This window comes from Plecotus auritus, assembly GCF_963455305.1.
Source record: "Plecotus auritus genome assembly, chromosome: 8".
Taxonomy (NCBI): Eukaryota; Metazoa; Chordata; class Mammalia; order Chiroptera; family Vespertilionidae; genus Plecotus; species Plecotus auritus.
This window is the reverse complement of record NC_137782.1, coordinates 41,179,361-41,206,430: the sequence shown is the minus strand read 5'-3', so window position 1 is coordinate 41,206,430 and position 27,070 is coordinate 41,179,361. Positions and strand designations below refer to the sequence as shown.

The 27,070-nt window shown below is 35.5% G+C and overlaps 1 protein-coding gene across 1 annotated transcript in view; it reads right to left on the bottom strand.

Annotated features, from left to right (window-relative positions):
• The window catches only part of MIB1 (MIB E3 ubiquitin protein ligase 1), a 123,705-nt gene that overhangs the window by 15,875 nt on the left and 80,760 nt on the right, over window positions 1-27,070 (bottom strand). Inside the window, exons 13-16 of the mRNA XM_080684714.1 lie at window positions 9,828-9,960; window positions 5,781-5,867; window positions 4,676-4,837; window positions 2,519-2,700 (exon numbers count right to left, since the gene is read on the bottom strand). Of these exons, the coding sequence (XP_080540840.1) occupies window positions 2,519-2,700; window positions 4,676-4,837; window positions 5,781-5,867; window positions 9,828-9,960 (564 nt within the window). The remainder of the gene's footprint in view (window positions 1-2,518; window positions 2,701-4,675; window positions 4,838-5,780; window positions 5,868-9,827; window positions 9,961-27,070) is intronic.

Sequence of the window (27,070 nt, the reverse complement as noted above, 5' to 3'; positions counted from 1 at the left end):
TCCCAAGGGGACAATTTGCATATCAGGCTTTTATATATATATACTAGTGGCCTGGAAATATTTTAATATTGCTATTTGTCCTTTCTCTATAATAGAAGTGTCAGAGATTAAAGAAAATTAGTAAAATGTATGTGAAAATCTCCCTCCTGTCTGAGCCTGGGGCGCACCAAGAGACCCAGAGTCAAGTCCCTGCCCACCCACGCATGCCTCGAAATCGCACCAGACTGGGACCCAGCCAAGCCTACCCACATTGGGCGAGACCTAGACCCGGCTGGTCCAACCCCCGTCAAGCCCCGCTGGGCAGGGGGCACGGCCTCGGGTCCCCCGTCAAGCCCCGCTGGGTGGAGGGGGCACGGCCTCAGGTCACCCGGCCTGGCGCCGGGGCGGGGGGCACAGCCTCAGGTTCCCCCATCAAGCCCTGCTGACAAGCCCCGCTGGGAGGGGGGCGCGGCCTCAGGTCCCCTGGCACCAGGGCGGGGGGTGCAACCTCAGGTCCCCCACCCCAGCCCAGCACCATGCTGCCTCAGGTTCCTGCTGATCCATCGTTACGGCGTCACAGTGTGACGACCATTTACATATTAGCCTTTTATTATTAGGATAGATATCTGTCATTATAGGTTAGTTTGTATTTAGAATTTCATATAAGTAAAATCATAAAATAGATATAGCTTTTTATTTCACTTTTTTACTCAGCATAATTATTCTTTTAATTTATCCATGAAGATATATGCATTAATAGTTTATTCCTTTTTATGGCTGAGTAGTATTCTACTATATGAGCACACCATTAATTATTTGTCCTTTCCACTGTTGATGGATTTTTATTTTTTTTCCAGTTTTGAGTTATTACAAATATAGCTGTTATGAATATTCACATTCAAGTACCTAAATGTGACCATATACTTTCATTTATCTTGGATAGTACGTGTAGGATTTGCTATTTAAGAGACTATTGAAATATTTTCCAAAATGAATTTGTCATTTTACATTCCCACCAGTAGTTCGAGTTTCAATTCCCACACAAACACTCCAACATTCAGTGTGCTCAGTCTTTATTTTATTCATTAAAAAGGTATTTATTATTAGTCATTTTAGTTGTAATGTTATTTTCTCATGTCTTATGAACATCTTTGCATGTACTAATTTGCTATGAGTTTTGTGTGTATGTGAAGTGCTTGATCAAATTTTTGTAGTTTTAGTTTTATTTCTTCTCATATTTGAGTATTGAGAGTTGTTTATTTATATATTATGAATAAAAACTTTGTGTAATAAAGCTTTATATATTATGAATAAAAGTACTTTTTATATTATGAAAAAATCATATATTTTCTTCTAATATATAATTATCCCTTCAATCTCCTAAATGTCTTTGGAAAAGGAGACAGGCTTATTTTTGATGAAATCAAATTTATTATTTTTAATGGATCATGCTTTTGGCCAATAATTTTATAACCCAAGGTCACAGAAAAATTCTCTTCTAAGTCCCTCAGCCCAGCCTGCCCCCTCTCACAGTCCAGGAGCCCTCAGGGGATGTCCTATAATTTCAATAAAAAATTTAGTTTTATCATAGATAATTAAGATCACCAACACATTTTACTTTTAGAAAAGAAGGCAAGTGTGAAATTATCATTTTTAGAAAAAAACTCCATCAGGAAGTGGTTCTTCATTTGTTTAATTTTTCAATTCTTCAATGATACTTACTGAGGCAGTTTACTTGCTAACAGAATATATCTCAGAATCAGGGGCATAGAATGGGAGTGGACTGATAATTCTCAGGGGGAAAGGGGTGTGGGGGGTACGGGAAGAGACTGGACAAAAATCGTACACCTATGGATGAGGACAGTGGGGGTGGAGGTAAGGGCAGAGGGTGGGGTGGGAACTGGGTGGAGGGGAGCTGTGGGGGGAAAAAGGAGAAACAATTGTAATAATCTGAACAATAAAGATTTATTAAATTAAAAAAAAAGAATATATCTCACACAAACTCTAATAATCTAGCACTGTGCAGGGTGCTAGATTATTAGAGTTTGTGTGAGATATATTCTGTTAGCAAGTAAACTGCCTTTCTTTAGAAGAGTCTATTAAAATTTTAAATACACATAACATTAATCACAGCAATTTCACTAATGAGAACTTTTCTTATAGACAAGTTTCTCTAACATACAGGAGTGCTGGAAGATCAGACTGGCTTAGAAAAGTTTCTTAGAACTTCTTATTCATAAAGTATTATATTTAATAACATAGAGAATACAACATGAAATAAGAGACATCCTCTCTATAGGAAATTTTTTAAGAAAGGGCCAACACAAAGATAGAGAAATAGCATGATGTATTATAGAACTGTACACCTGAAACCTACATAATTTTCTTAACCAATGTCACCCAATAAATTTAATAAAAAAATAAAGGAAAAAAGACAGAGGAAGAACAAAGACAAAGGCATTTTCAAGTAGTCTGTTATGAAACTACATGATACCTTATGTATAAAATATCAAGTTTTGTGATAATATATAATACAAACCTGACTTTTTCTTTATGACATTTTGCCAGTGCTTTGCAGAGACTTGGATCAGGACAGAGATCAAGTGGTGATTGACCCTTCTTATTTCGAATGCTAAGGTCAGCACCATTAGCAGCCAAGAAACAGGCAATAGATGCTGCACTCTTCTTCTCTGCCCCCTGGGTACCAAGTCCCATTATTAACTGAAATCAAATGAAAGAAGAGTCATTATTTTCCCTTTAGGAATCTGTTATCAATTCCTACCACCAAATATAGGGTGGACAAAAGTAGGTTTACAGTTGTGAATATGTGAAACACAGCTAATTCTTGCATTATTATTTATTAATTATTATTTCCCTTAAAAACTACTGTAAACCTACTTATACATCACATATATAATGTGTATATAGAATATGTACCTACATATTCATACATGTACGCACATACACCCGTGTGTATGTGCGTACATGTATGAATGTGTGTGTGTTACATATAAAAATGCATGTCTGGTAAGAATTTACAGGCCAAATAAATATGGTGGACATTGATAAGTTGAAGCCCTAATATCCATTCCCCCTTCCCCTGTAGCCCCACTTTTCTCAGGCATATAGTTTGAGGATTGGCATACTCTCCACTTTAAAGGTGTACCATGATGGATCAAACCAGTCAGATATCAACCTGTCTGTGTGATTAGTTCAGGGATGACACCTAACCCAAGTCAGGTCATCTAACTATTGATTCAAACATCTTACCTGAAAACAGTCATAATAATTGTTAACATTTACCAAGTGTCTACAAGAATTATTTTAAGCACTTTCCATAAATTAACTAATTTAATCTTCATAACCTTATATAGTTATTCCCTTCCCCTCATTTTAAAATGAGAAAAATGATGCACACAGGAGTTAGAGCAGCAATTCTCAAACACTTAGGTCACAGAACCCCTTTACATTCTTAAAAATGATTCTCAAATTCATATGGAAAGGTGAAGGACTTAGAATAGTCAAACAACTTTGGAAGAAAAAAGTTAGAGGACTTATACTATCTTATTTCAAAATCCTATATAATAAAAGTCTAAAATGCTAAGTGTCCGGTCGTCCATTCAACCAATCAAAGTGTAATATGCTAATGATATACTAAGACCACTCAACCGCTCACTATGACCACCAGGGGGCAGACAGTCGACCGGTAGAACAGTCGCTATGACGTGCACTGACCACCAAGGGGCAGATGCTCCAACTGGTAGGTTAGCTTACTGCTGGGGTCCAGCTGATGGGACTGAGCAAGATGTGCCGGACATGCCCTGGAGCCCACCTGTGGTCCCTCTCCGACTGGCCAACCTCCTGTGTCCCTTCCTAGCCCCAATCGTGCACCGGTGGGGTCCCTCGGCCTGGCCTGCACCCTCTTGCAATCCAGGACCCTTGAGGGATGTCAGAGAGCCAGTTTCGGCCCAATCCCACAGGCCAGACCAAGGGACCCCACTGGTGCACGAATTCATGCACCAGGCCTCTAGTTTATTATAAAACTACAATAATCAGCTTGGCTGGCATGGCTCAGTGGTTGGATATGAACCAGGAGATCACAGGTTTGATTCCCAGTCTTGGCACATACCTGGGGTTGCGGGCTCGATCCCCAGTAGGGGGCATGTAAGAGGCAGCTGATCCATGGTTCTCTCTCATCATGGATGTTTCTATCTCTCTCCCTCTCCCTTCCTCTCTGAAATCAATAAAGATGTATTTGAAAGAACAAAAACAACAATTAAGACAGTGGGTTGGCATCACATAGCTAAAGACAATAGTTCTAAACATACTAGAATATCGGATCCAAAAAGACTTCACATACATGGTTAAAACTGATTTTGGATAAAGATACAAGTGATTCAGTACAAAAAGACAGTCTTTTCAACAAACAGTGCTGGAATAACTGGATATCCACAAGCCGGGAGAATCCATGTGCATATCACTTATCTGATTAAAAAAACTTGCATTCAGATTATATAATAACTCTCAAAACTCAATAGTAAGAAAACAGCTCAACAAAATAATGAACAAATGGTATGAACAAACATTCATCAAACAGATGTGGGTGGCAAAAAAAGCCAAAGAAAGATGTTTGATATCAGTAGTCATTAGGGAAATGACTTTCAGTGGTACTGAATTAAAGATTATCTTTACTCACTGTGTTTTTGGATGGCTCCCAGGCAGCATCGACCTTCCCCACATCTTGCATATCCTGGAGCTGACGAAGCTGAGACAAGGTATGATGCCTCAGAGCTTCATGCAAAGGAGTATCCCCATCCTTATCCTGAATATCTAATTTGGCACCTGCTCGGACCAAAAGCTAAAAGAAAAAGACATCTCATTTTGCTAAAGTATCCCCACCCACAAGAAATTACAATATATCTAAAGTAAGAGTGAGAGAGCCCACCTGGAGGGGCTGCCACTAGTAATTCTTATGTATTTGCTTGCTACTACTCTATAACCCTGCGGCTCCTTACAAATAGTGATAATTATGGGTATCAAATTAAAGAAAACAAAGAAGCTCTATCCACTGAGCCAAACGGGCTAGGGCTTGGCAAATTGTTTTTGTTTGTTTGTTTGTTTTACTTTGTTTCAAAAAGATCACATACAATTTCGTTCCAGGATAGTGTTTCTCAAATTTGAACGTGTATCAGAATTAACTGGAAGGCTTATTAAATCAGATTGCTGCCAGTTCTCACCCCTGGAAGTTCCGATTTAGTTGGTATGAGGTGGGGCCCAAAAATTTGCTTTTCTACTAAGGTCACAGGTAACAACGCTGATGCTGCTGGTTCAGCCTCCACACTTTAAGAATCACTGCTCTACCAAAAAAATTTTTAAAAGATAATCTTTCAAATATTTTGTCTAGAATCACCAGGTTAATAAAATAAAAACATTTTATTTGGAATCAATGTAGCAAACATCCAGCCAAAGTTTTAAATTATAATTCAGTCTCAATTATATAAATTAAGAGGGAATGTACTTTTTAAAAACTAATTTATATACTACTTTGAAATTCTTTGATTTAATATTCTGGGAATTCACAAATCTGGCAACAGAATTATAAAAACTTTAAATATCAGAGTTTTAAGATATTCCCTGCTATAAATTAAACTGATATAAAATAGTCTAAAATCATAATTTTTACATATAACTCTGCCTTCTGAGAAATCCAACAATGCGTTACTTAAATTTCCAAAACATTCCAGAAATCCGTCTGGTTAAACTACAACTGCAAACTAAATTCATGTTAGTAAACACTTTACCCTAACAATCTGGGTGTGCTGTCGTTCAACAGCAAGATGGAGGGCCGTTTGTTGGTTCACATTCTGGATATCCAGGTTTGCATTACCCTAAAAAACAACAATAAAGTTTTTATAGTTAAAATTTGACAACACTGGGACTGAAAACCAATGGGAAAATATCTTTGGGTGAGGATTAACAGGAAAAAAAAGTAACATGCAAAACTGCCTTGCAACAATGTCTGGCGTAATAAAAACTAGGAAATTAAGAAAAGGGCTACAGGTTCAAAAGATTAAACTTTATCATCCTGTTTGTATTAGAACGATTCATGCTCTCTGATTACAACTCTGATACCCAACTGTGCCCTTGCTTAAAGCATCAAGTACAGCTGAAACTCCAGTAATGCTATGACATTTTCTGGAAGATGGAATTTCTGGTTTGTTTTTATTATTTACTAGAGGCCCAGTGCACGAATTCGTGCACAGGTGGGTCCCCCCAGCCTGCATGGCGATTGGGGCTGATCAGGAGGGCTGGCCTGCTGAGGGGAGGGACCGTGGGAGGTTGGCCTCAACAGCAAGCTAACCAATGGCCGATTCTGTGAGGAATCAGGCTCCCTCCCACCTCCTGTCTGGGTCTGGGGTGCGAGTGAAACAGATTCGGGGCTGTCAGGGCCCCACCAGCAAGGTCTAGGTCAGTGCGCGTCATAGCTACTGACCAGTCGTCTGGTAGTTCCAGTCGTTCGGTCATAAAGGTCTCTTAGGCTTTTATATATAAAGATGTGTTTTGAGTGAAATCCTGAGGTACCTAATCTCAGCAGTTTTCTTATCATGTCTATTCTTATATAATGCAGAAAGTGAGGAATTTCCTTTTCAAGTTTCCTGAACTTTTCCACTATTTAGATTTTCCAAAGTAGTAAGTATGCACTGTATAGATCAGGGGTCCTCAAACTACGGCCCGCGGGCCACATGCGGCCCGTCGAGGACATTTATCCAGCCCGCCGGGTGCCGCTGCCTGTCCTGCTTAGCAGCCGACTCGTCCCGGGCCCGCAGTGCGCATAGGAATTTGTTCATAGTTTTTTTTAAAAAACTATAGTCCGGCCCTCCAATGGTCTGAGGGACAGTGAACTGCCCCCTGTTTAAAAAGTTTGAGGACCCCTGGTATAGATATACCATAATTTGTTTATCCTGGCACCAGCTGATGAACATTTGGCTTGCTTCCACTTTGAAACTATCCTATCTAATAAAAGAGTAATACGCAAATTGACCGTACCTCTGCTCCACCCACAAGCCACACCCACCTGCCACGCCCACCAGCCAATCAGGAGCAAATATGCAAATAAACCCAACCAAGATGGCTGTGGCCACGGAGAGCAGGAGGGAGGCTTGGGTTTCCCCGGCAATGGAGGAAGCCAAGCTTTCCGCCTGCCCTTGCCGGCCTAGGCCTCCACTCAAGGCTACAAAGTTTCAATGATAGAAGATACATAAATCCAAACAGAAATGGTGGCAGCCATGGAGCTGGAAAGAGCAGGAGGCTAGGGTTTCCCCTGGCGATGGAGGAAGCCAAGCTTTCTGCATACCCTGGCCAGCCCAGGCCTCCGCTTAAGGCTACAAAGTTTCAATTATAGAAGATAAATAAATCCCAACAGAAATGGCTGCCGCCACAGAGCAAGCAGAAGGCTTGGCTCCACTCCAGGCTACAAAGTTTCAATTGTAGAAGATAAATAAATCCCAGATACCAGGGCCTCTGCTTGGGTTGCCGGGGGGCATGGCCGGCCTGCAAACCACCACAGGCCCCTCGCCCAGGCCGCCCCACACCCCAAGGGAACCCCCACCCTGATCCGGGACACCCTTCAGGGCAAACCAGCTGGCCCCCACCCATGCCCCAGGCCTCTATCCTATCTAATAAAAGAGTAATATGCAGATTGACCATCATTCCAACACACAAGATGGCTGCCCCCATGTGGTCAAAGATCCTGTCCCCATGTGGACACAAGATGGCCACCACAAGATGGCCAGCAGGAGAGGGCAGTTGGGGGGACCAGGCCTGCAGGGGAGGGCAGTTAGGGGTGACCAGGCCTGCAGGGGAGGGCAGTTAAGGGCAAACAGGCTGGCAGGGGAGTGGTTAGGGGGTGATCAGGCTGGCAGGCAGAAGCGATTAGGAGCAATCAGGAAGGCAGGCAGGCGAGCAGTTGGGAGCCAGCAGTCCTGGATTGTGAGAGGGATGTCCGACTGCCCATTTAGGCCCAGTCGGACATTCCTCGAGGGGTCCCAAATTGGAGAGGGTGCAGGCTGGGCTGAGGGATACCCCCCCTCCGTGCACGAATTTCGTGCACCTCTAGTTATAAATAAAGCTGCTACAAATATTTGTGTGGAAATATGTCCTTAGTTCTCGTGGATACATACCCCAAAGTGAAATTGCTAGTTGTATAGTGAGATATGTTTAACCTTATAAGAAACTGCCAAACTGTTTTTTAAAATGGCAGCTTTGAAAAAACACCAGCAATGTTTGTATATTCTAATTGTGCCAACTCCTAATCAACACTTGGCTTTTCTGGCCTTTTTAATTTTAGTCACTGTAGTTGATAATTAATAATATCTCAATGTGATTATAATTTATTTCCCTAATGGCCAATGGTAGTTTAAGCAATGTCACAGGATATATGATCAATATACAAAAAATAATTGTATTTCTATACACTAACAATATACAAAATTGAAGTTTTAAAACAATGTCATTTACGCCCGGCCAGTGTGGCTCAGTGGTTGAGCACTGACCCATGAACCAGGAGGTCACAGTTCAATTCCCAGTCAGGGCACATGCCTAGGTTGCAGGCTCAATCCCCAGTTGGGGGTGTATAGGAGGCAGCCGATCAATGATTCTCTCTCATCATTAATGTTTCTATTCCTCTCACTTCCTCTTTCTGAAATCAATAAAAACATATTTTAAAAAAAACAATTTACAATAGCATCAAAACTTAAAGATAAAACTAATATGTATGAGAGCAATCAAACTCCCAAAAAAACTTTTTAAGAGAAACTAATAATCTGATTCTAAAATACATATGGACATTCAAAAGATCCAGAATATTAAAGCAATTCTGAGAAAGAAAAACAAAGTTAGAGGACTTACTCTAACTGATTTTAAGTCTTACTATAAAGCAACAATAACAAAGACAGTTATTGGCTTATGGTCTGCCATTTGGATTAGGATAAAAAAGAACATATTATAATTAGCAATACTTTTAAAAGAATTAATTTTAATAATAAAGGCTTAAAATGGCAGGGGAAAGGTAGTTTAACTTTTGAACTATTTCTTTATCTAAACTTGTGTAGTTTATCTAAACTTGTGTAGTTTATGGAGGATCTACCTTATAATCTAGGATTTAATTGCACATAATGTACTATCTCCTAAATTTTTCTGCTGTTGCATCTTCTTAACATGACTCCTTGAAGTCAGGGATCACAGATAATTTTTTAATAACTTCAGTGCTTCTATATGGCATATACTTGATTGAAGCATTTTTAATATTTTGCTGAATATACTAAAACATCATAAACTATAATAAATAGGTCCCCAAAAAAATTCAGTCATAAAAAGTTGTCTTATTTTGGAAATGAATGAAATGACTAAGGTGAGTGTGTGCTGCTATCCAGCCACACATTCCACAGGTCCAGCAGCAATCATGAATTGAAATCCCCAGATCCTGGCTACAGCCTAGTGTCACCTGCTGGCAACTGGCCACATCAGCTTAGATATCAATATGATGGTTCTTGGTCCTGTGGCTAAATGACACTTCCACAACAGTGGCAGTGGTTCTGGAAAATCCCTTGTAGTTTTGCTCATTTCAATGGACCAATCCAGGAAGACTGTGCAGAGGGAACATTGGGGACTGAGGGACACACCTTTTCCTCCCTTTAATAATCAGTGTTAGAAGACTAATGTGTACTATTTCTGAATGTAAATCATCATGGGATTTTACTGTAGCATACTAATAGGTAGCTGATGAACTAATAAATAAATGAATGGCAATGGTCTAAAATTGTTAAAAATTATTGAATTGCTTTTCTTACCTGATGTACCAACAATTCAGCCACTTCCACGTGATTATTAAGAGCAGCCAGATGCAAGGCAGTATAACCATCATCTTTCTTCTCATCCACAATCCATGGTCTTGGTAATTTAGATAGTAAAACACGCATTGCACTGAAAGTCAAAATTACGCTATTTTTATATTTGCTAATTTGATATTTAAATAGTTGTTTTTGAAAAAATATTTTAAAAACCTTTGAAGTCAAATGAAAATATTCCTCTTTAAAGAATATTATGCACAGAGACAAAAAAATTTCAATTTTTCTAAAAGTCAAATGTACAGCATTTTAATATTTTAAGAAGTAAACAAACTGTTACTAACTAGAGAACAGAATCAAAATAGAATGGGAGTGTTACAGAGAAGAACCATGAGACACTAAAAATACCAAAGGGTTAAAAAATATACACTAATAAGGATAACAATTTTGATTTGTGGAATTTCTTAGGTTCAATTTGAATAGTATATATTAGTGGAAGAGTTAATAAAAAACAACCAAGTAACAAAAGTACCAGTGCAGAAAAAATAGTAATAATAATTGAAACAAATTTTATGTAGCTTGAAGATTAACATGAACTCTGCAGAGAGAGTTAAAAATCTGTCATTTAGTAGTGCTAAAACCAGCTGATGTCAAAACACATAAAATGGGTCCTTATAATCTAATATTTGAAATGTAAGAATCAGAAACAAAGTATTTCCAAAATAATAAAGGCAATTATCATAAAGAGCACCAAAGATCTATATGTATAAAAGGCTAATATGCAGTGTCCCCTCAGAAGTTCGATGGGAAGAGCAGGAGTTCGGTCACTCACTATGACATGCACTGACCACCAGGGGGCAGACAGTCGACCGGTAAACCAATCGCTATGACCTGCATTGACCACCAGGGGGTAGATGCTATGACTGGTAGGTTAGTTTGCTGCTGGGGTCCAGCTGATTGGGACTGAGCGAGACGGGCCGGACACGCCCTGGAGCCCTCCCGCGGTCCCTCCCCAGCTGGCCAACCTCCCGCGTCATGCACCGGTGGGGTCACTCTGCCTGGCCCCGATCATGCACCGGTGGGGTCACTCTGCCTGGCCTGCATCCTCTCACAATCCTGGACCCCTCAGGGGATGTCGGAGAGCCAGTTTCGACCTGATCCCGCAGGCCAGGCCGAGGGATCCCACTGGTGCATGAACTCGTGCACCGGACCTCTAGTATGTGAGATAAATATTTGAGATAGAAAAATGTCAGAAACGTATAGAGAAATAGGCTGAAGGTGCAGAATATGTGTAAATGAAGCTGTAAGTCTCTAAAATAATGAGACTAAGGCCTAATATGAGCCAGAACATGTTTCCTTAATGGCAGTGGTTTATGAATCCCACATAGCAAGTCCAAGAAATCTGAGAACAGGTTTTGGAGGATCCAAGAACCTCAAAAATTGTACCCAAATTTGAAAATTTGTACCCAAATTTGAAAATTTATAGCTTTTCTCAGATTTTAAACAGGTTTATGATCCAAAGTATAATGAGACTCACAGCTTAAAGACACCCTTCAGAGGCTGTACTGAAGTTACAATCACTGTTTAGGTGTGACAGACTTCTTTGGAAATCTATAGAAAGCTTTGGACTCTCCTGCCCTGAGAAATTCCCATGAAAATCTTAACCTATAATTTTGAGTCTACAAACCCTTAAATCACATTCATGAACCTTATAAAAGCTAAGGTTTCCTACTTTAGTTTGCTTTCAATAATTTAAAGGATTCTAATCCTCCTCATTCAGTGGATTCAAACAAAACACTAGATATTCTGTAGACTCTGACTCAGATTCTTAATGGGGAAAAAATATTAGTATAACATCATACTACTGAATGTTCAGATTTGGATAATCATGACACTAATGCCATACATTGTCTGTTACTCTACGCATTTGGCTATGTGAGAAACAGAATTCATAAGAGTTTTATGATTCTTGGACAATTTTAAAAATGCAAATATTAAATCATGTGAAAAAAAGCTTTATTAAAAATAAAATGTATTAATGTAAATACATTTAATTTAAAGAAAATAGTGATATAAATTAAGAAATTATAGGATAAGTTATTTGGTGGAGGGGGACAAAGAGATGAAGAGAAATAAAAGCAAAAGACAGTTCATCTTCATTATAAGCTTTGTGGTAGTACTTGACTTAAATATGTATGTATATTAGTTTGATCCAAAAATGTTTTAAGTTAAAACACTAAGATAATAATTAGGCTTACTACCTTAAAAAACTTAATTTGCAACTTTACCGTGGTAGGCAAGATATATAAATATTGTAAGTTTTAAATTATGAAGTGTGGTTTATATTAATTCCATCAAGTTTTTATTAAGTCACATTATTAAACATTCTCTATATTCCTGAGAAGTTGGTTCTTATGGAACCATGTTTCCCACCATCTCCCATTCTACTAGTAGTTTCAGAAGTACATTCCCATATTACACTGCCAATAGCTCAAAGGAAGAAAAACAAAAAAGGAGTGACTTCTCTTCTGAACATAAGATGTCTGCTGAGATGGAGCTGAAGATGTTCACTTCAGCTCCATAGTTATTTAAGAGGAGACTGGTGTTATGCTGCAAGCACTGAGGCCCATAGAGTTGCTGGGATGGGAGTGGTACTGGTTCAATAAATCAATTAATTTTATTAAGCTAATAGACTTGCACTTGTGGAGCATAGTATATGAGATATTGAAATATTTTCCTTAATGCTCAAGCACTCTTTTGTATTTCTCAATCTGGTTGTTTTCCAAGAAGTTAAGGACATGGATGGTTTAAAGATAACATCTTACTACCAGTTAAGCAGGCATTTGTGAATACTGCCAAAGAAGCATTAAGTTCCGGAACAACTAATAGTGGAGCCTAGCATAATCCCTGGCACATGGTAATACTCAAACGTTTGCTGAATGATGAACAAATGAGTTCTGAGAAGCAGAGGGGACAAGCAGCTGTCTGCAGTGGTATGTGATAGTCAAATGGCTCTGGGTCCATTTTTAGGGCCTGCCATGCTTTGCAATCTATCTTCAGAGATAGGCAACATTTTTCCAAACAAACCATAGTTAAACTGTGAAGGTCTTACATATTAGTATTACTTAATATACAAAGACTTAGAATAGCACTATAGCACATATTAGGGGTTCAATAAATGCTTGCTAAGTTATTATTGCTAATAAATAATCCCTCAAATAATAGTTAAAGCATGTTAGTCCAGAATCCATAAAGGAACTTACTGAGAAAGCTAATCAATACCAAGAAGTTCTTTTGGGCATGCTAAAATCAGGTTAGTATGTAATAATCTGAACACATTTTTGTCCAATACGTACCCTTCTCTGAATGGACACAGACAAGTCTAGGAGGGTGTATACCAAAATGCTACCCATAGTAATCACTTTAAATAAATATGAATGGTTTTTGTTAGGTTAGACAGGTGAAAGAACTACAGAGAACAGGTGTTACTTAAATGTTTTTTAAATTCTGTTTTTGGTGTGTTTTTCCTACAATTCTTTTTGACAGATACTATAATTTAAAGGTTCATTATTTTAGCTTAAATTCATTAATTAGGAATTTGGTAGTGTAGAATTCAGTTCAAAATGAGAAAGATATACAATGACAATATAAGCTGCAGAAGAGGTACGTTATTGATCATTCTTAAACTAAAGACACTAAAATTATCTCTTACGTGACTAGTGAGTCCTTATTTCTCCTTCTTTTTTGTTTTGTTTTGTTTTGTTGTTAATCCTCACCAAAGGATATTTTTCCATTGATTTTTAGGGAGAGTGGAAGAGCGAGGAAAAGACAGAGAGAAACATCAATGTGAGAGAAACACATTGGATGCCTCCAGGGGAGGAGCTTGCAACCAAGGTATGTGCCCTTGACCGGAATCAAATCTGGGACCCTTTGGTCCACAGGCTGACACTCTATCCACTGAATCAAACCAGCTTGGGCTTATTTCTCCTTCCTTGAGATAAGCAAAGAACCCCATTTTACTTATCTTTATATCTCTTTTGTACATGTAGGATAAGGAGTTCACAGTTTTGTTGAATGGAACAAATAGTCAAGTAAACAATCATCTTTCTGAATCTACTGAAGGAAGGATATTAGCAACATTATATTTTTGGTGTATGTTCCAGTCCCAAAAAGTATATTTCACTAACTGATTTCATTATTACAATATAGAGCAGAAGCAAAGAATAGTGGTTACGAGCTTTGGAAGTCTGCAGCCAAACTATCTGGGTTCAAATGATAGATGTAGCAAACTGAACAGCTGGTGACTTGAGCAGGTTACTGAACTTCCATGCCTCAGTTTCCTCACCTATAAAATGTGAGAATCACAAATCCTATCTCATAGGGTTGTTATGAAAATTAAAAAAGGGCTTTGAAAAATTCCTGACACTTAATACATTATATGTGCTTGCTGAAAAAAAGGGGGGAAGGGGGACTTGCACTGCTACAAAATGGTTAACAAATCTAGGATAATGTAGAAACCTGAAAATTAACCCACCTTACACTCTGAGACATGTATCACCTTCTCACTCACAGTATGTGTAAAATTATTTCAATAACTATGAAACCTGGCTCTTTAAATTTACCAAATATCTACATAAGCTTGACTGCTATGGTATTAAATATTAAAGACAAAAACAGTGTCAAGGACAACTTCCCTTGTAAGAGAATGAATTTAGAAAACTGATAATGGTTTTTCTTGATTCTAAACTGAATCAATACTTAAAGTAAGAACAAGGCATAGTTGGTTTCTCTTGGACATTTTTAGGTTTATAAGATCTTAAATTTTATCTCCATAGGTTTGTTGGATTTGATGTTCTAATATTTTTTCTCCTTAGTTAAAAAAAATAAATTTCGATGTTAAAATTTATTGTGAATATGCTATTAAAATTTAGAGCAAAAGTATTTTTCCTTTGAGACATTTGCTATGTGCCAAAGTTATATATAGGTTAATGACTATTTTAGTCTGTAATAAAATGTGAAATGATCATGCATAATGCTATTGCACAAAATTAAAGAAAAATGGTGATGCAGAAGGGAGAAAAACACCACTTCACATTTGAAAATGAAATAGAATTTAATTAATAATAAAATGCATGTTAATAGTTATATATGTATATATGGTTTCAATACAGAAGTACACAATTACTCAAAAGCATCCCTGACCCTGTTTTACACATAAGCACTACAAAAATAAATAAATAAAAATTGACACAAAATTAAGTTTTAAGTAGCACTTCCAAAATTTCACTTACACACTACTCCCTTCTTCCTTAATGATCTTTCTCCATCTCCAATATACAGGTTCTACTTACCATTTCTACATATTTTCCATTCAAATATTATTCATTAAATTTAAAGAGCATGTATAGCAAAAACTAGCTCTAAAGATAACACTACGAAATCCCTTCAGGCCTCTAAGTATGCAAAATATCATTATGCATAATATTTTTAACCAACAAAAATTCAGGTTATGAAATATAATTTGAGAGCACAGATATTCTATTTATCCTAAAGACTGTCTTGCTTCTAGCTAGGGTAATATTTTTCCTCTCTCCTATTTTCTCTGCAGTGCTTCTAAGTATAGTGACAGCCGCATCAGGCTTTCCCAGTCTCAGCGCAAGCTCAGTGAAAATCTGGGAAATGTAAGTGGAAACATGAGAGACCGCTTTATTTGGCAGTGCTTAAGAAAAAAAAAAAAGGGCAGGACAAATGGCAAAGCAGTGTTTGGACCGCAGGATGAACAATCAATAGGCAGAAAGCAAGATAGAGGCTTCCTCAGCTTTTGGATCGACAATCGACAGCTGGGAGACTATTTTTTGCTATGGTTGACTAAATATGGTCAGGGAAGAGAGAGGCACAAGAGAGCCTGTTTGCCTGGGAGTGCATGTTTCAAATGCTTAGCTGCCTATAAAGCTGTAACAGTTTAGCCTGTAACCACTGAGGGAAGAATTTAAGTTAACCTCTGTAGTGACCATGTGGAAATCCTGACCTTGCTTGCAGACTTGACCTCTGGATATGACAAGGTAGCTTCAATACAGATTTACCATTTACTCCTGGAAATGAAACACCAAAAAAAAAATCTCATAGCAAGAAAGATGCAGAATTATTTCCTAAGAAGTCAGAAGAACCCAGTGTATTCTGATGGGCAAAGGAAAATAGTATGGATGTTTACGGTTAGTTGGGAGAGTGAGGTGTGTTTTGTTTTTTTTTGGCTTTCCGGCTGTTTTAGATTATAAAATTAACTTGCTCTGCAACTTTTCCCCCTCTTCCGAAGCATTTCATCTGACAAATAAGAGAGGTTCAGTATCTTAGACGTTGTAGCAATCTTCCTTGCTTGCTTAACTTTCTGTACAACAGATACAAGCTACTCATATCTATGCAATACTGGTAATATAACATTCCAAATCAAACAGCCAGTGTTTATTAATTTTTTCTGTAGTTTATTTCTTTTTAAGGGTAAAGGAGGGAAGAGGGAAAAGATGGCTGATTTATTTTTGTTTGTTCACTTGTTTTTCAAATTTATCTTAAAAGGTGAGATTCTGTGTTCACTGATACTTCCCTCTGACTTCACCGACTCATGAAAAGAAGTGCTGAATCAGCGGATAGAGTGAAGGAACAATCAAGATGAGATGGCTGCTGCTGATGTGACTCTCTAGGTCATTATCTTTCTTCCTGCTGCAAATGCTGCATGACACTAAGCTCACAGGTAACAGAGCACCACAAAGCCTGTACTTTTAAGGATGCTTATTTATGACTTTCTGCATGCTTACCTATTACTGACTCAATATATGTTTTTATTGTTAAGTTAAATTCTATCTGGGCAAAGCCTAATTTCACAGTTCAACTAGAGAGCTTATGTAGTGTAAAAAGGAATGCTGTTCAAATATCATGGCAAGTAACTCTTTATCTCAAAAATGTACAAATCCATTACTGTCATTTATATTATTAAAGATTTAGTCTTTTATTGTTTCAGATTACATGATTTTGCATCCCTAGTAAATTACACCCTGCTCCCAAAGTATGCTAAATTTTAAAAACTATTAATTATTTCAAGATTTAGTCAAGAAAGAAACTTGGCAGATTACAGAACACTTTTTAAAATATACTCTAAGTTGGCCACAAAAATAAATCAGAATGTGTATGGTGAAATTCTAATGCTGCAATGCTGAAACTGCTGTAGTACTGCCCTATCTCCTGCTACATTCTAATTTGCTCTCTATGAGCTGCACTAGCTTTTTATCACAGGCTGCAGAAATTCTTTCTCTGCCTTTTTACCCCTCCTTTCCCAAATCTGAAAATTTCTTACAGTCTTCTTTTAAATTAACTGTTTACTACCACAATAATTAAAGGCAACTATTATATCTTTTAATGATGAGTGATCAAGCTAAAACCCAGTGCTAATACCTTTCAGTTCTTTTAAGTAATACTTTGGACAAGGTAACTATTCTGACAGTTGTCCTTTATATTAAAAAAAAGAAGAAGAAGAAAGAAAGAAATGAGGTAAACTCACCAAAAATTAAGTATTTATATACTTCTGTTTGAACTGTATTAAACCCAAAATGTAAAATGTAAAATTCAGATTAGTAGCTAATGAAGACAAAGGAACGACAAAGAGTTTTTCAAATGATCATGAGTTCTTATCTGTAACCTTAAAAAATAAAAAACTAACAAAAAATTCATCATCATCTTTAAAAATTCTGTTTAGCCTTGGCCAGTGTGGCTCAATTGGATGGAGCATCATTCCATACACCAAAAGGTGGCAGGTTTGATTCCTGATCATTGCACATATCTATCTAGGTTGTGAGTTCAATCCCTGATCGGGGCACCTATGGTAGGCAACTGATGTTTCTCTCTTTTTCTCTCTCTGTCTCTCCCTCTCCCTTCCTCACCCTCTCTAAAAAATTCAATTTAAAAATTTTATAAAATAAATAAAAATAGAAAAATTCAGTTTGCTCTAAAAAGATGTGGTTTTTCTCATTGTCATTTCAACTTTAGGGTGAATATCAGAAGAAATACTAATTGGTTGATTGGTTAAGTTTTTATTAAGATAACTAGTCTATAAAAAAGAATCTGTACCAAATTAATTACTATCTAATTGTAGGATCTAGAAGCACACTACAAAATAAGAAGAATTTCACTCTGAAGACTCTGAAGAAAAACTAGGCTGATCGTATAAATTTCTGAAACACACTCTGTAAAAACTCCACTGGTTCTATAAAGCTATTGCAAAAAGGACCAAACCAGGATAAAGTACAACAGAAAACTGGTCAATGTTTAGAAGTTTATGTCCATCAACAAGGAACCATAAATGGCATTAATGCAATGCTTCAGGTAAATTTTTTATGAAGTTTAGTCTTTGATTGTCTCTACAAATGATCTACCATTGTTCTACATCAGTAAGCTGAATGTTTTACTAACAAACGGGAAAATAAGACAATTCATGTTTTTACAGCTAACAACTTCGTAATACCTACTCAGAGTACATACTTCTTTATGTACCCATATGAACATACAATGCTATGGAATGTAAAGAAGTATGTATTTTTGGTAGGCACTAAACCGCCAAGAGGAAAATAAACTGCAGCTAAAAGAAGCCCTTGCTTCTTTCTATGTGAATGACCTTCATATGGTATATTAACCTAGAATCAAAGAGATGACCTTTGGGAATAATAACATCATAAAATGTACCTACTGCTTATAGATGAAAACTAAATGTCACTAAGATTTATATTTTTGTGAAGAAAAAAGCTCTACTGAAATAGATTTAAAATTATCATGAAACTCCTTTCAAATCTTTTACATTTAAAACATAAACATTTTTAAATCTAGTACTCACATGATTAATATATTCTTTTACATGAATATTTGAACACCAAAAAAAAGTATTACTAGCACAAAAGAATGAGATATACACATGACCTATTTTCTGTTTCCACAATTTGATCTTAATTTAAGTATATCACATTAATAGGGTTGACTGATTTATTAAGATACAACAAAAGATGATTTCATTTACATTTTAACAGCTATTCTTCATATTTTTATAAATTTATAATTTAATAATATTAGAGAATTTCTTGAAGCAAGCTTTTGCTTTAGGTTTTCTTTTTTGAAAACTATAAACATAGTCATAATTTTAAAAGATTATATTTTAAGTAAAATCACACTCTCAAAGGAAAAAAGTTGTCCTTAGCTTTCTCAAGTTTATCATGTCTTTATGCTGTTAGTACTTAGAATAAATTAAAACGTAAGATTTATGCAAGAAAAATGACAAAATTCTGGGTTACAGCTATAAGTCAACAGAGCACATTGGTAACAGACTGCCAAATATTTAAAAGAAATTAATTTATTATCTGTATTATCCTTGAATTTATTTTATCCAAAGGAGGCACTCAAAATGAAAACACTATAGTCAAGAAAACAATTTATACAAATAGAACAACCTTCTTTTATTTTTTAAAAATATATATTTGTTGATTTCAGAGAGGAAAGGAGAGGGAGAGAGAGAGAGAAGCATCAATGATGAAAGAGAATCATTGATTGGCCGCCTCCTGCACGACCCCCACTGGGGGTCGAGCCAGCAACCCAGGCATGTGCCCTTGACTGGGATCAAACTGGGTCGGACCCTTTAGTCCATAGGCCAACACTTTATCCACTGAGCCAAACCAGCTAGGGCAGAACAACCTTCTTTTAATGGTATATGCAATTACAAGTCAATTTTTATAAACATCAAAGACCTACTATATACTGTATGTTAGAGATATCAAAATACTTCCATATTTTATACAAAATTTATTTTGTATTATATTTATATATTAATAAAAATTATAAATAAGCTCTTAATTAATAAACAGTCTCTATTTTAGCTACTATGATAGACTTACATTAAAATATTAATATTCTAATCATTTATTATTAGAAGTATTATTTCAACTGGCATATTTAGTCATGTACAAAAAGTATAATATTTTTAAATTTCTGTCACAAATTAGTATAGCTATAAGGTGACTATAATTTTCTCTGTTTAATAAGACAACTAGGTAGTTAATTGTCAAAGTTGATTTTCATTTTATCAGATTAGAAAAAAATGAGAGAATGAATCTATTAGATATGATAGCATATAAGTTATTGCATGTTTATTGAAAATTATAAAAAGCTCATAATTTTAAAATTCTGTATTTCAAAGAAAAAATAACTCAAAGCTTAACACTTAAGCATAAACCTTCTTTCTAATCATCCACAAAAAGAATGGCAATGCTTCATATTCCATTTAATTGTGCATGCCCTAAATATCAAAATCTGAAAATATACACCTCAAAAGTAGAGGTTCCTCTATAAACTATTCAAAGGGTATTACTATACCCATGTTTTATAATAAAGAATATTTATTATTCTATAGGTATAAAAGCTTTTAATTAATTTAAATCATCCCAGTATCTAAGAATCTTATGATTATAGTATTGAGATTAATCTTAGAAAATAAAATGACAGCATCTGTTATTCATTTTAAAAAGTAAAATTATATACTGATTCCGGTGCTTACAAGTTTAACTTAACATATCTAAGAATATTTTCAATCACTCTAAAATGTCACATTCATCACTTAGGTCAGCTGTTCATTTTTAACTGAGTACATATTAAACTCTGGGCATCTGCTGACACTGGTGTAACTCAAACATTTCAACTGTCTCTCTGACAGGGATAACAGATGCTGACATTATCAAATGCTGTACTATTTTTTTCCCATGGCCTCTCCTTGCCCCGATATGGCCAGTATATGAAACTGAACTGCCATCCAAAAGCACACTTGAGCAACTGGATCTGCTAAACAGCTCCCATATAACTAGTAAAAATAGAAGCCAGTTTTACTGCTATCTTCAGCACTTAAGTCCAGGCAATTTAGCACCTGTTTCACTTCTATTAGAATAAAATATGGGAAAATTGTAGTTACATTAATTTCAACACAGCATGACACTTACTAACCAACAGATGCAGAATATACTTAATATGACAATTATTTGAATATTGCCTGAATTATTGACCTTCTCCCAGTTTAGTTCAGAATAGTAATTATTTCCTTACTCTTTATATTTCACTTACTTTTATAGGCAAACTATAATTTCTCAAACTTTTATTTTAATCAAGTATGTTTCAGAAGACTTCCCTACCTGATATTGAAATGCAACACTGAAGTTACATTAACAAAAATTGCTGGACTGTTTTAATAGTAGATTTTAATACTCAAATTTATGGATTGTAGCCACAATTCAATGTATTATTATTAAACTGATAATGAGGAATAACTAGGCAATCTGTACAGAGAATTCTGTCAAAGTAGACTCTTAAAAAGGTTAAATTACTAATCTATGATTTGTAATACTACATAAGTAAAAAACAAAGAAAAATAAGCTGGCATGTATGGTAGTTCCTCTCAACACAAATCCAAGTAATACACTTGAATACACATGCAATCTATTTATAAACCAAAGGGCAGAGGTACTTTCTTAAGGCCACTCATATTCTTCCAACCTTAGTCAGCAACTTGCTATTAGTTCTCCAGTACAATACTAAAAAAAGCAAGGTGCCTTGGCTGGTGTGGCTCAGTTGGTTGGAACAATGTCCCATATACCGGCAGGTCACAGGTTCGATTCCCAATTAGGGTACATACCTAGGTTTCGGGTTTGATCCCCAGTTGGGGCACTTAACAGGAGGCAACCAATCAATGTTTCCTTCCTTTCTTCATTGAGAATTAAAAAAAAGGGCAGGGGCTGCAGAAAGGTGTGATTAGCAGTACTTTTCCAAACCTGTTAGGTTACTTACTTGGTTTACTACTGCGTAAAGAGAAATATAAAACATTACTCTGAAATGCATCAAGATCTATTTGTTCCTTTAAATGTTGTTGGTTTCGAAACACGTTATTGTCTACATTTAAAAATTAAGTAAGGTGTTAAAAACAAAAATGCACACTGATAATTCCTTAATGCAGTGGTCGGCAAACTGCGGCTCGCAAGCCACATGCGGCTCTTTGGCCCCTTGAGTGTGGCTCTTCCACAAAATACCACGGCCTGAGCGAGTCTATTTTGAAGAAGTGGCGTTAGAAGTTGTTTAAGTTTAAAAAATTTGGCTCTCAAAAGAAATTGCAATCGTTGTACTGTTGATATTTGGCTCTGTTGACTAATGAGTTTGCCAACCATTGCCTTAATGCATTAACAACATGTTTAAGGATAAAGACTTTTCACTTTTAGAGGAGGAAATAGTAGGAAAAGTGCCTTCAAAATAGAAAAATTTACATTCAATGATTAAAGAACTGGTATGAGAATCTAACTTTTGTGAAAGGTCCATAACCATAATTTTACAAATAAAAAGCATTTTAACTGTTTTATAGCCCTAACTAACAGCATTACAATGCTTTGCTAGAGCTGGTAAAATGGAACCAAATCGCCTCTTCAATGGATTTGGTCCCCTTCAACCAGCTGTAGCTATGCATTGATAACTACAAGACAGCCAACGTTTTCACTTCTGAGTATCAGACATGTCAACTAATTTCAACTTATTTAAATTATTCAGATTGTGCTTTAAATTAAAAAATTGTTACTCTCTATTCTTCTTGTAAGAGCCATAGTGGTTAACAATGTTTATTAAAAGCTTTATGAAAAATGTGTGGGTCACTTAAGAATTACAAATAAAATAATTTTACTTATTTATCGTCTCTTGGTATTAAATTTCTTACCCTTCGGAAAAGAAATGGTAATGAAATGTAGGCTATGCTGCATAATAATAGTTTTAAAAAAGAACTTCCTTCAGAGGAAAAAAATATCTGGGAAGGTCACCTGAAACCATAATAGGAATGCCACATTGTGGTTCACATGGACATATTTTAAATTAAAGAAAAATATAACATTACATAAAATAGCACACTAGAAATGTTGGGTAGTATCTTCCATAGAATTGGCATTTAATTTTACTGCTATTTACCTGAATATTGATAGATAAGGTAAAAAAGATGATGATACTGAAGAATAACTTGTGAAGAGACAAATAGTAAGTATCTCATTTTTCCAACCCTGAATCAAAAGTTCTTAATCCTCAAAAATGAAAGAAAATGCTAAGCATTGCTACCTTTTACTCTATAGATATTTCATCACTCCAACTTGTTTCCTCAACTGTAAAACTAATAATATTCTATGAAACTCCTCATTCTGTCTTCTTTGTCCTTCAAATATATGTGTATACATATATATGTATGTATGTATATATGTGTGTGTGTATAACTGCAATATATATATACACACACACAACAAGCCTCTCTCCCTCAATGGAAAGAAAATGAAGAAAGAGGAAAATGACAAATGATCCAACATCCTCTAATTTTCTTACTGACGGCAATAAAACTATAGCTAACGTAATGTTCTTTAATAAAGACAAGCATTTCATCAATTAATGAAAGGTTACAGAGGGCAAGTAGTAGTTTAAAAACATAGATGTTCACACAATCCTCAACTCCTGACCACTCCTCTATTTCAAAGCGAAGATCATCCCTTAAAAGAATGTGGGCAAAGGAAGGCATATGTAAATGAGTTTTATCACTTCATTCAAGTTAATAGGCCTTCTTCCTTGTATGAATTACACCTGTCAGTCACATTAAATATATTTATGAATTACAAGGCATGTAGTGTTTGAGAGTAGATGCATGGAAACGAGAGAAAATGGACATACTATAAGTATAGTACCATTCAATAGTCTCTCAGCTACTTTTTATATATAGCACTCAGCATATTTAGAGTTTATAAGAAAAGAAAACCATTAAACACAAAGATATGGTCCAGATTATCAAATCTTTCTATTTTCAACAGTCTCATAATTTAAAAAGTTAAATAAAGGTATAATAACATTCTACAGGGAAAATACGAGTTGCTCACATATTCAGTAAGAATTAGTACGTGTCTTTGTGGGAATAAATAGATAAGTAAACAAGAAGGGCCTGTGAAGTTACCTTAGTGCTATGCTAAACTGAAAATATATCACATCATATGGTTCACTCATATTTTACTATTATTTTTCATATCCAATTTATATTAGAGAAAAATTTATAAATAACACTACATAAAGTAAGTTTATAATGTTGTTATCAGTGCCTCCAAAATACCTAGCAATTGTTTTTTAACAGCTCTGCAGGGAATGCTGCTAATTTATTTTCATGTCTGTGAGGGAGTTCTAAAAACTTCAAGGTACTAAAAATGCAACATCCTCACAGAAAATACCTAAGTAATGTGCTGATTAGTGCCACTAATCCAAGGAAATTCAGTTTTCATCTTTAACAACAGAAATGTTTTCTGCTCTTCATTTAAATCTGAAATTTTACCTGTATATAAAAAGAGGACAATATGGCTAAATTCTAGGGAAAATGCCAAATATCAGAATACATAAACAACATTGTCCTTAGTTAAGATTTCTTAAAATAAAAAAACTACTATATTAAAACATACTTCAACTACATTCTAAAAAGCTCCAAACTTGACAAAGCATGACCAAAGTACTCAGTGTCTCATAGCAAAAACGTATTCTCTTACATAATTCTGAAAGAAAAGCAATGCTTTATAACTCTTTATTTCAGTTACGGTCATATTATGAGTAAACACCAAAATCAGCTCTGAAATCTGGAATCTCTATTGATCTGTACCTTTGAAATCTAGATTTCAAAGTACAGTCTTCAAAAACATCAGACATTTAGACATATTTTTGATGAGCAGGAAAAGTCATTGTCTTCTAGAAAAGCACATCCAGTAATTACTAATTCTACTATGTTACTGTTACTGACTTATTGCTGAAAAATTATTATTAAAAGCAAAACTAGGAAATAGAATGCTACTTAAATTCCATGCGTATACATGTACATACAAATTTCGAAAACTTTTCCACATTGCTAACCATAATAAATTGAAAGTATTATAATAAAATACAATGCTGGTATTAAATTATACTCACAATGATGTAAATAATTTACTGTAGAAATATATATATACATTCTAACAAAAGAAAACAGCTTATAATTATACTAACGTGCCATCAATTGTATTTATTTATTTATTTATTTATTTATTTATTTATTTATTTATTTATCTTTATTGATTTTAGAGAGAAAGGGAGAGGGAAAGAGAGAGAGAAACATCAATGATGAGAGAATCATTAATTGGTTGCCTCCTGCACGCCCCTACTGGGGATCGAGCCCACAACCCAGGCATGTGCCCTTGACCGGAATCAAACCCAGGACCCTTCAGTTTGCAGGCTGATGCTCTATCCATTGAGCCAAACCAGCTAGAGCCCATCAATTGTATTTAAAATTGACTATACATTAAATCTAACAGGTAAGTCAAGTATACTAAAGAAGTATAACTGCAATATAAAACAAAAATCACAAATAACAAAATTAAAATGTTACAATTCAAGGTAATACATTCATTATGTTATATAAATTATAAAATGCTTATAAGAAAGAGGAAAATGTTAGCACATAATATATTCATTATGTTATAAAAATTATAAAATGCTTATAAGAAAGAGTAAAATGTTAGCATATTTGCTAATCTATTTAATATTTTATTCAAAAATGCTAACTCATCAGGTTCTGAAAATAATGTACTAACTGGTTTTCTCAAATAAGTATTAGGGCCAAAGACTTCTTAAAAAAATTCTGGTTACACCAAAAACAGTTCCTTCTATATTATGACATCAATGGCCAGTATAAGGAAAGAAAAGTGAATTTTAAGAATAAGAAATTTGATATGAAGTTAAATTTGCAACTATAAATGATATATAAGTTGTGTCATTTTTCTGACATCTTTCTTGTCCAATTAACATTACACTCTTTATCTGACAATCTACAGTCACACCTACATAAAATGCCTTAAGGCAACAGGAAAGAAGTCATGTAGTGAGTGCCTGGGCTGGGTAGCTAAGCTGGTTAGAGCGTCATCCTGATACACCAAGGTTGCGGGCTTGATCTCTGCTAAGGGCACATACAAGAAACAACCAATGAATGCATAAATAAGTGGAACAACAAATCAATGTTTCTTTCTCTCTTCCTCTTTCCTCTTTCTCTCTACCTCTTTCTCTAAAAATATCAATAAATGAAAATTTTTTTTAAAAAAAAAGAAGTGATGTAACTTCAATTGAAGCACTACTTTATTGTAAACTAAAAGTGTTTTTGCCTTTTTTTTAAAATGTCACCTGACACCAATTATCTGATTAGAGGTGTCATTGTTGAAAATGTTTAGGGGAATTTCTCAAGAATTGAAGAAACAAAAGTAGTATATTTCCTCCTCCGTATATATAGGCTTAGCATTATTAAACATACTATGGCTACTTCTAATAAAGTGAAACAAATCAAAATATTTAAAAGTTACTCATTTCCTAAACTCTTCAATTTTCAGTTTACCTTAAACTTTATGATTTAATATTTAACCTAAATTTCCTCAGTAAAATCTCTTTTTGCCCATCCTAATCTGTAGTAATCACTCTGTTTAAACTCCTAATAGTTTCTCTATGGAGTTTATTTTGTAATTGATCATATATACTCTAGTAATATCTAATACTGTCCTGTCAAATTAAGAGTAACATTTACTGAGTTCCTACTATAGCCAAGGCATTGTGGGGAACATACAAATGAACATGAATGCCCACAATTTAAGTAGAAAGGAACATAAAAATGCATATACTAAGGGACAGTGCAAAGCAGATTATAGGTGCAGTAAAATAAGAACGAAGAACAAGGAAGTATAGGGCAAACAGAACATAGTTTCTATGATGAGATCTAAGAGTTCTAGAAGTAAGATGGTTAAGATAAAGAAAAAATGCTTAAATGAAAGAAGAAAGCAAACAAACTATCTTAAGAAACGAGAGTAGAATAATGTAGCTTAAGAGCAAGGTAGGCAGATGGCTTTTATTTAGTGAGAGATGAAGTCAGAAAGACTCAGGACACATTGTAAATGGGTTTGAATGTCAAGTCAAGGTGTAAAGATTTTATTCTAAGTACAATAGAAATCAACTAAAGACTTGGGAACAGGAGAGGGGAGCCATTTGGTCTATGTTCTTAGAATGATAATTTGGTAGTTATATGAAAGTTGTCAAATAAAACTAAAATCAGAAAGAAAAGACACTGTAATAGTCTAGGTCCATGGTCGGAAAACTGCGGCTCGCGAGCCATATGC